General features: G+C 50.4%; 1 protein-coding gene across 2 annotated transcripts in view; it reads right to left on the bottom strand.

Moving 5' to 3' along the window:
* Positions 1–3,543: 3,543 nt before the first annotated feature.
* IWS1 (interacts with SUPT6H, CTD assembly factor 1) overlaps positions 3,544–9,763 on the bottom strand; it is a 41,696-nt gene continuing 35,476 nt past the window's right edge. Inside the window, exons 11-15 of one of the 2 annotated variants that reach the window (XM_029067707.2) lie at positions 7,800–7,911; positions 7,269–7,325; positions 6,737–6,848; positions 6,240–6,396; positions 3,758–3,930 (exon numbers count right to left, since the gene is read on the bottom strand). In XM_029067707.2, the coding sequence (XP_028923540.1) occupies positions 6,271–6,396; positions 6,737–6,848; positions 7,269–7,325; positions 7,800–7,911 (407 nt within the window). In that variant the 3' untranslated portion in view covers positions 3,758–3,930; positions 6,240–6,270. Of the gene's footprint in view, positions 3,931–6,239; positions 6,397–6,736; positions 6,849–7,268; positions 7,326–7,799; positions 7,912–9,763 lie in introns of both variants that reach the window. The other variant, XM_029067700.2, reaches the window with a different exon arrangement.

The following is a 9,763-nucleotide window of genomic DNA, read 5'->3' as shown; positions in this document are numbered from 1 at the left end:
CCCTCGGTGAACTCACTCGCTCCCACGGCTTCATCATCTCTATGCTGATGACGCACAGATCTACATCTCTGCCCGTCCTCTCCCCCTCCCTTCAGGCTCGCATCTCCTCCCGCCTCCGGGCCGTCTCCACCTGGGTGTCCGCCCGCCACCTAAAACTCAACATGTCCAGGACTGAGCTCCTTATCTTGCCTCCCAAGCCCAGTCCCCTTCCTGACTTCCCCATCACTGTGGACGGTACGACCGTCCTTCCCGTCTCTCAAGCCCGCAACCTCGGTGTCATCCTTGACTCGGCTCTCATTCACCCCCCACATCCAATCCGTCACCAACCCCAGCCGGTCTCACCTTCACGATAATCGCTGAGATCCGCCCTTTCCTCTCCATCCAAACGGCTATCGGGCTGATACGAGCTCTCGTAACATCCCGATTGGATTATTGTCATCCTCCTCTCGGATCTCCCTTCCTCCTGTCTCTCCCCACTCCGGTCTATTTTCCATTCCGCCGCCCGGATCATCTACCTACAGAAACACTCTGGGCACGTCACTCCCCTCCTTAAAAACTTCCAGTGGTTGCCTATCAACCTCCGCACCAGACAAAAACTCCTCACTCCAGACTTCGAGGCTCTCCATCCCCTTGCCCCCTCCTACCTCACCTCCCTTCTCTCCTTCCACTGCCCACCCCGCACGCTCCGCTCCTCTGCCGCTCACCTCAACGTCCCCCGCTCACACCTATCCCGTCGACCCCTGTCCCACATCCTGCCGCTGTCCCGGAATGCCCTCCCTCCTCACCTCTGCCGAACTAATTCTCTTCCCCTCCTCGAAGCCCTACTGAGAGCTCACCTCCTCCAGGAGGCCTTCCCAGGCCGAGCTACCCCCTTTTCCCTCTGCTCCTCCTCCCCTCCCCATCGTCCCTACCCCCTTCCCCGCCCCACAGCACTTCTGTATATTAGTATATATTTATTTTTCTACTGATTTTAATAATGATGTGTATAGCGGCGTGGCTCAATGGAAAGAGCCCGGGCTTGGGAGTCAGAAGTCATGGGTTCGAATCCCAGCTCTGCCACCCGTCGGCTGTGTGACCGTGGGCAAGTCACTTCACGTCTCTGTGCCTCAGTTCCCTCATCTGGAAGAATGGCGATGAAGACTGGGAGCCTACCCTGTGTCTACCCCAGCGCTTACAACAGTGCTCTGCACATAGTAAGCGCTTAACAAATACCAACATTATTATTATATCTATAATTCATCTATTTTGATGGTATTGATGCCAGTCGGTTTTGTCGTCTGTCTCCCCCTTCGAGACCCCGAGCCCGTCGTTGGGTAGGGATTGCCTCTGTTACCGAACTGTACTTTCCGAGCGCTTAGTAAGTGCTCTGCACACAGCAAGTGCTCAATAAATACGACTGAATGAATGAATGGCTTCTATTTGGAAGTCGAGGGTTTCTTTAAGGGAGATAAGGGCAGACCCCTGGGTGCCTGGTTTGGCACTGTCTGCCTGGAGAGAGGGTTGTGCTGAGGAAGGTAAAAAAAAAAGGAGGGTACACACAGGTTTCAGATTACACTGAACAGACGTGAGAGGCCATTTAAAATGTGTCTGGGAACTACCTGATAAGGTGGGAAAAAAAAGCACACGCTCAGCACCATCTCCCCTGTAGGAACAAGAACAGAAACCTTTTCTTTCTTAACTGCCACACCATATATTTTCCACTCCAATGATTCTTCTGGAAGTCAGCTGTGACGAACGGAGGAGACTTCAGGTTCGGACAAAATCGTAACGCCGCCTGTGAGGCAGCGCGGCTCGGTGGAAAGAGCCCGGGCTTGGGAGTCAGAGATCCTGGGTTCGAATCCCGGCTCGGCCCCTTGTCAGCTGTGGGACTGTGGGCAAGTCACTTCACTTCTGTTACCTCATCTGGAAAATGGGATTAACCGTGTGCCTCACGTGGGACAACCTGACCACCCTGTATCTACCCCAGCGCTTAGAACAGTGCTCTGCACCTAGTAAGCGCTTAACAAATAACAACATTAATTAATGAAATGACCAGAATGCTCTAAAGGTGCTTCCCCACTGAGGTGAGATCAGCCAAGGCCGGGGAGAAAGCACGGGAGTGTAAAGTCTCAGGAAAACAGAGGCCTCTTTTCAACTGATGTTCGCTCTAAAATAAAATCGTTAGGGCACGCAGACATCTTAGAGGCCGTCTGGTTCCACGGTTGAACCCATGCTTTTGTCTACCAAGTAAAATCTCACACAGCGCTGTAAATAGTACTGAAAAATGCAGTTCCCATCCCAAGGGGGGAAGAGGGGAGAATAGGGATCTACTGATGCCTACTTGTTTTGTTTTCTCTCTCTTCTAGACCGTGAGCCCGTTGTTGGGCAGGGATTGTCTCCATCTGTTGCTGAATTGTACTTTCCAAGCGCTGAGTACAGTGCTCTGCACACAGTAAGCGCTCAATAAATACGACTGAATGAACGAATCCCCCTTCTTAATCGTAATAATTGTGGTATCTGTTAAGCGCTTACTTTGTTCCAGGCACTGTACCAAGCGCTGGGGTGGATACAAGCCCAGTTTCTGTCCCCCATGGGGCTCACAGTCTCAACCCCCGTTTTACGGACGAGGTAACTGAGGCACAGAGAAGTGAGGTGATTTGTCCAAGGTCACGAAGCAGGGATTTAGAATAATGTCGGTATTAGTTAAGCGCTTACGATGTTCAGAGCACTGTTCTAAGCGCCGGGGTAGATACAGGGTAGTCAGGTCATCCCACGTGAGGCTCACGGTTAATCCCCATTTTCCAGATGAGGGAACTGCGGCACAGAGAAGTGAAGTAATAATAATAATAATAATGTTGGTATTTGTTAAGCGCTTACTATGTGCCGAGCACTGTTCTAAGCGCTGGGGTAGACACAGGGGAATCAGGTTGTCCCACATGGGGCTCACAGTCTTCATCCCCATTTTACAGATGAGGTAACTGAGGCACCGAGAAGTGAAGTGACTTGCCCACAGTCACACAGCTGGCAAGTGGCCGAGCCGGGATTCGAACCCATGACCTCTGACTCCAAAGCCCGTGCTCTTTCCACTGAGCCACGCTGCTTCTCTGGCTCGTGCCCACAGTCTCCAAGCGGCAGAGCCGGGATTCGAACCCACGGCCTCCGACTCCCAAGCTCTTTCCACTGAGCCACGCCGCTTCCGGGACCTTCGGCCTCCCGGGCCGGCGCTCGATCCACTACACCGCGAGGAAAGCGGGGTCCAGAGAGGTTAAATTGGGGGGCTCAAGGTCAGGGCTGGGATTCCAGCCTCCCAGGCCCCACCTTTCGCCACCTCCCCTCCGCCACCCCACCTCTGGGGGCCGGGCCCCTCCGCCACCCTCCGGCAGGCCGCTCCTACTGTCCGCCGCACGCCGAGCGGCTCCGCCGCCCCGGATTCAAGAAAAAGAGCCAGGGGAGGGCCGTGGTCCGGGGGAGCACCGGGAGTCGGCTGCTCTCCCAGAGCAGCTGACTCACTGGGGTCGAAGCTACTTTGCGGGTCCGGGCTGTGACACTGGAGACGGAACCCCAAAAACTAGAAGGGGGAATTTATTCTCTAAAGTCTGCAGCGGTCCGGCGGGTAGTCTCTATCTGTACAGGTACACGACGGGACAGCTTAAATACAACGGATCCTCGGCTCTCCGGTCTTCAGACAGCATTGAGTTACAGAATCGGAACCAACCATTTACAGATACGCTAAAAAAAATATTTAAAAAACTGTACGTTCTCTAAACAGAGTCCAAGGGTGCACGTCTCACAGCAGAGTTGGAGGTATCCTCCGAGAGGTCACAATGGCATCTTGTTGCCTTCGATGCTGATCTTCACCGCGTGGGCGGATCTGCTCTTTTTCCGGATGTCCGTGAATTTCCGCATTTGCTTGTCCAGCCGGCTGATCCCCTTCTTCGAGGTACCCTGAAACTGTCAGAGGACGAATGAATGAAACGTTCCCGGAAGGAGACGTCGAATGTATCGCAGGCGTCACGCTCGCTCTCGTCTCCCGGCATCTGATTCTCGGCAGCTAGCGAGCGTCCGTTAGGAGACTCACGATTCCAGTGAGTTGTTCTGCGGGGCTCGGTAAGAACCGAGGAAATGAGCGGCACGGACAGCACACGGGGGCCTACACGCTCTTGCCACAGCTCAGGTCCTATGGTTTAGTGTCAGCGGGAGGATCGTTTTAATACTGGGTTAGTGCGTGGAAGATTTTCTATTGGGGCTATCTCAGGGGAGAAGGAAAAAGAAAAAGAAAGAAAAAAAGGGGAAACAGTACACGACTCCACCTCGGTCACCCAAAAACCGGCCTCGGAACGTGCACCGCGAGACTTTAGTTCAATTAATCGCCACACGGTAACAACTTTAACGTGCAGGAGAGGTGGCCACGTTGCAGAAACGCCACTTCTAGCCACTACGGGATTTCCCCACACGGAGGGACAGATGCACAGACAGAAAGTCTACTTTCACCACACATTCCGACTAGAATGCTTTTAGGGAATTTTTTTTTCATCGACAACCCAAGCCTGCTTGGAGACAGTGTGACACTGGGTTGGGAGAAACAGTTTATGCGGAGCAGTGTGGTCTAGTGAATAGAGCATGGGCCCGGGAGTCAGAAGGAACTGAGTTCTGCTCCCGGCTACGCCTCTTGTCTGCTGTGTGGCCTTGGGCGAGTCATTTCACTTCCTCTGTGCCTCAGGTACCTCCCCTGTAAAATGGGAATTAAGACTGTGAGGGCTCATCGACTGTATCCAACCTAATTACCTCGTATCTACCCCGGTGTGTTAATGAGATGTACATCCCCTTGATTCTATTTATTGCTATTGTTTTTGTCCGTCTCCCCCGATTAGACTGTAAGCCCGTCATAGGGCAGGGACTGTGTCTATCTGTTACCGATTTGTACATCCCAAGCGCTTAGTACAGTGCTCTGCACATAGTAAGCGCTCAATAAATACTACTGAATGAATGAATGAACAGTGCCTGGTACATAAGAAGTGCTAAACACCAGTAAATAACGAAAAAAAGCACACTGCACTGGACACTATCCTACCATGTATGCTTCCTTTAATGTGGGGCTTTTTAAGGACACTCATATTATAAGAGAAATGGATATACCGTAGCTATTTCACACAGATTTCTGCTAGTTTCTCTTTGGCATAAATTTATATAAATTATAAACATTACAAATTATTAAAAAAAATTTGAAGATTGGGAAGCAGAGTGGCTTAGTGGCTAGAATACAGACCTAGGAGTTAGAAGGACCAGGGTTCTAATCCTGGCTCCACCATTTTTTCTGCTGTGTGACCTTGGGTATATCATTTCACTTCTCTGTGCTTCAGTTGCCTCATCCGTAAAAGGGGGATTAAGACTGTTAGCCCCCTGTGGGCCACGGATTGTGTCTAACCTGATCGTCTTGAATCTACCCCAGTGCTCAGATCACTGCCTGGCACATTGTAAGCCCTTAACAAATAATATTAAAATTAAAAACAAAAAATGTGGTCACAAATATATCCTCGGAAAAAACTGAGAACAGCTAAACTAGGCTTAAGCAAGAGATCACTTGATTTGCCAATGCTTTGCCGAGAAGGATGATAACCTAAGCAATGAAGCATAAAAAGAACCGGCGAAAGAGAAAACAGCACCAGGCCCTTCAAAATGTTCGACCTAACCCACGGGACGGCTTTTTTGTGTCTAACGAAGCTGAGATCGCGAGCCTCGTGAGGGCCGGGGACCGTGCCCAACGGGATTATCTTCTAACTACCCCAGTGCTACATCTAACGCCTGACATACAGTACTGAGAGCTTAATAAATACCACTAAAAATAAATTTCTTAAGGGGTGGAGGTAGGAATGAAAGCCTTCCTAAGGTAGGAATGAAAGCCTACCTACATTCTGTTGGCTCCCTAACCATCTTCCCCAATGAGAACACTTAAACTATCTTATGGGTAGAAGAGATTGAGGAAATGAGACAAAACCGTACAACGGGCACCGCTTAAGCCAGGGCCCAGCCCAAGAAGGCACACACTCGCAGACATTGCTTTCTTAGTTTCTATGCTTCGTTCCACGAGAGATGAGAGATTGCTCGGGAAAACCTGTATCTTAAAGTGTTTATTGGGGGCGGTATCGGATACTCTACGGGAGAGGGGGTCGTTTCTTCCAGACGTGTGAACGAGTGCACAGAGTATTTTGCCGTAAAACTGCCAACGGCTAAAGCACATGCAAGGTCACACTTAGGGATACCTCTCCGAAAACCTCAGGTACGGGGTCGGGTCTACAGGGGCATCCTGTTGCCTTCAATGCTGAACTTGACAGCTCGATGCATTTGGCTCAGTCGTTTCTGTTCGGCAAATCGCCTCTTGTGTTTTTCCAAGCGGCTTAAGCCTTTTTTAAGGCCGGGCTATAAACGGCATCTCGATTAATGGGTGGAAGGAAAAATGAACGCGACACAGGACCGGATCCCGTTGACACCCCGAAAATTCGGACGGCGCAGTTCCGACCCGAGATGTCTACCGCAACGTCTAAACGTTCGAGACGAGGACGGCTACGAGAGACGAGCTCTCGACTCGGAGGTCGAGCTGAGGCTGGAAAGCTCTGACTCTCAGGTTCGGTTCTGTCCTTGACAGTTCCCGAGTTCGGCTGACAATAACTGCAGCCATCACAGAGGGGACAAGGGCACCCAAATTCAAGACGTACCCAGGGAAAAAGTCAACAGGCATGTTGTCCTTTCTGTCACTTACCCTGGGTGATTCCATTTCCACATTCCACTTGGGTCTGACGACATAATCCTTGTTTGAGGGCATGGGTACCCTGGCGCGAGCACAGAATCCAGGGTCTCCCGGCCTAAGGGCTCTGGGAAGACAAATACGTTGCTTTTAAAAAAAATATCTAAGCCAGACCGAAACGCGTTTCGATCGATCGATCCATCTGTCAGTCGGTGGTATTGACTGAGCACTTACTGTGTGCAGAGAACTGTACTAACCACTTACACAGTCCCTCTGGACCATAAGTTCGTTGTGGGCGGGGACTGTCACTGCTTATCGCTGTATTGTACTTTCCCAACCGCTTAGTACGGTGCTCTGCGCACAGTAAGGCTCGATAAATACGACTGGCTGAATGAATAACCGTTGGCAGGCCCGTTTCTTGCCACCCGATTAACTTGCATCTCCCCCAGCGCTTAGAACGGTGCCTGGCACATAGTAAGCGCTGAACAAGTATAGTCACTATTATTTTTCGCTAATAGCTTCCCTGGAAATGAAAAAGAAAGCTTACTTTTCCTCTCCAGTCAACACTTTCTCCAGGTCTCTACGAGGCGTCTGACCACCAGCGCTGCAACGACAAAAAAGCAAAGGGTCGCAGTCGAACACGGGAGGGCTTCAAGTCAAAAATGAGGCCTGGACCCCAACACACTCAGTTACCACTCATTCATTCAATAGCATTGATTGAGCGCTTACTATGTGCAGAGCACTGTACTAAGCGCTTGGGATGTACAAATCGGCAACAGATAGAGACAGTCCCTGCCCAATGACGGGCTTACAGTCTAATCGAGGGAGACAGTCTAATCGGGGATGATGACAGCTCTGACAGGAAGCCGGTCACTGGGCAGGGATTGTCTCTATCTGTTGCCAAATTGTGCTTCCCAAGCGCTTAGTACAGTGCTCTGCACCTAGTAAGCGCTCAATAAATACTATTGACTGAATGAAAGCTCTGGTCCTTTCGTAGGTTTCCCCAGTATGGCCGGGGGCTGAAATACAGTCGGGCTGACACGGCCAATCTGTAAGCCCCTGAGGTTCCCGTCCTTACCTGTTCATGCGGCGTCGCTGAGGCATCTGTTCCAGGTCTCGCTGCTCCCTCTCTTCTCTCGTCATCCCTTTGTAATTTGAGGTGAGGCCAAATATTGGCCGAGACCACTCATCTACCGCAAGGAAGAGTTTAAAGAATTTTAGCTCCAACGATACCAACAACCCGCTCTGAGACCCTCTTGGTGCACACAAGACTTGTAAAAGTCCCAGGGGGAAGGGATCGGATCTTCCAACTTGTTGTACCGTACGCTCTCCGAGTGCTTAGTGCCTACACTTAGTGCTCTCTGCACACGGTAAGTGCTCGCTACACACCGGTGACCGATGAACACTGGTACTGGGAAGAGTAGAATAATGATGATGTTGGTATCTGTTAAGCGCTTACTATGTGCAGAGCACTGTTCTAAGCACTGGGGTAGATACGGGGTCATCGGGTTGTCCTACGTGAGCCTCACAGTTAATCCCCATTTTACAGATGAGGCCCAGAGAAGTGAAGGGACTTGCCCACAGTCACACCGCTGACAAGTGGCAGAGCTGGGATTCGAACCCATGAGCTGACTCCCAAGCCCGGGCTCTTTCCAGCGAGCCACGCTGCTTCTCTAAGCGAAGTGAAGTCCGGTATAATGGAGGATTCCTGCCCTCAAGGACCTCATAATCTGATAGGAATAATAATGGCATTTGTTAAGCGCTTACTATGTGCTTTTGTTCTAAGCGATAGGGTAGATATAAATAAAAGAAATAAACTGTGGTATTTGTTTAGCGCTTACTATGTGCAAAGCTGGGGGATACAAGGCAATCAGGTTGTCCCACGTGGGGCTCACAGTCTTAATCCCCATTTGACAGAGGCGGCAACTGAGGCACAGAGAAGCGACTTGCCCAAGGTCACGCAGCTGACTAGCAGCAGAGCCGGGATTAGAACCCGAGACTTCTGACTCCCAAGCCCACGCTCTTTCCACTGAGCCGCGCTGCTTCTCTATGTATTCGTTACGCGCTACCTAGGTGCCGGGCACTACACTGAGCGCTGGACTGGATACAAGCAAACCGGGTTGGACACACTCCCTGTCCCACACGGGGCTCACAGTCTTTATCCCCGTTTGACAGATGAGGTAACTGAGGCCCAGAGAAGTGAAGTGACTTGCCCAAGGCTACACAGCAGACAAATGGAGCTGGGATTAGAACCTATGAATGACTCCCAGGCCCATGTTCTATCCACTACACCACGCTGCTCCTCTAGGAACGACCCGTCAAAAATGCTTCACAAACAGTGGGAGCAAGAGGAAGGACAAGGCTATAGAACAAATAGAGTTATCAGGAAAAAAGAAATGAAGCCAAATAATTTAGCATGTAAATGTATGAATAAAAAGGCACCCTTATACATAAATGCATATATACATGAGAAATGTAACACTGGGTCACACCAGTGGTCTGGCAGTTAAAAGTACAGGGAAAAGCACAAGAGACACGTGCAGTGATTGCCTTCCTCTGTATTCTCCCTCACAGGAAGAAAAGTAACTTCGATCACTGAAAACATCCCTTTCCACTGCCCGTGAGTTTATCTAAATTTTTCTTGAGCACACCACCACACATTTTTCCTTCTAATACCCCACGAAGGTGTTGCCTATGAATTTCTCTAAATCCCTAACTTTTCCGCCTGATAATAATGAAAATAATAATAGTGTCGGTATTTGTTAATCGCTTCCTATGTGCCGAGCACTGTTCTAAGCACTGGGGTAGATACGGGGTAATTAGGTTGTCCCACGTGAGGCTCACGGTCTTCACTCACATTTTACAAATGAGGTAACCGAGGCATAAAGAAGTGAAGTGACTTGCCCAGAGTGACACACCTGACAGGTGGCAGAGCCCGGGATTCGAACCCACGACCTCTGACTCCTGAACCCATGCTCTTTCCACTAAGTCATGCTGCTTAATAATGTTGGGATTTGTTAAGCGCTTACTATGTGCAGAGCA

Source organism: Ornithorhynchus anatinus, chromosome 1 (genome assembly GCF_004115215.2).
Source record: "Ornithorhynchus anatinus isolate Pmale09 chromosome 1, mOrnAna1.pri.v4, whole genome shotgun sequence".
NCBI classification, from domain to species: domain Eukaryota; kingdom Metazoa; phylum Chordata; class Mammalia; order Monotremata; family Ornithorhynchidae; genus Ornithorhynchus; species Ornithorhynchus anatinus.
Note: the sequence above shows the minus strand (reverse complement) of the source record. Positions and strands in the feature narration are given on the sequence as shown.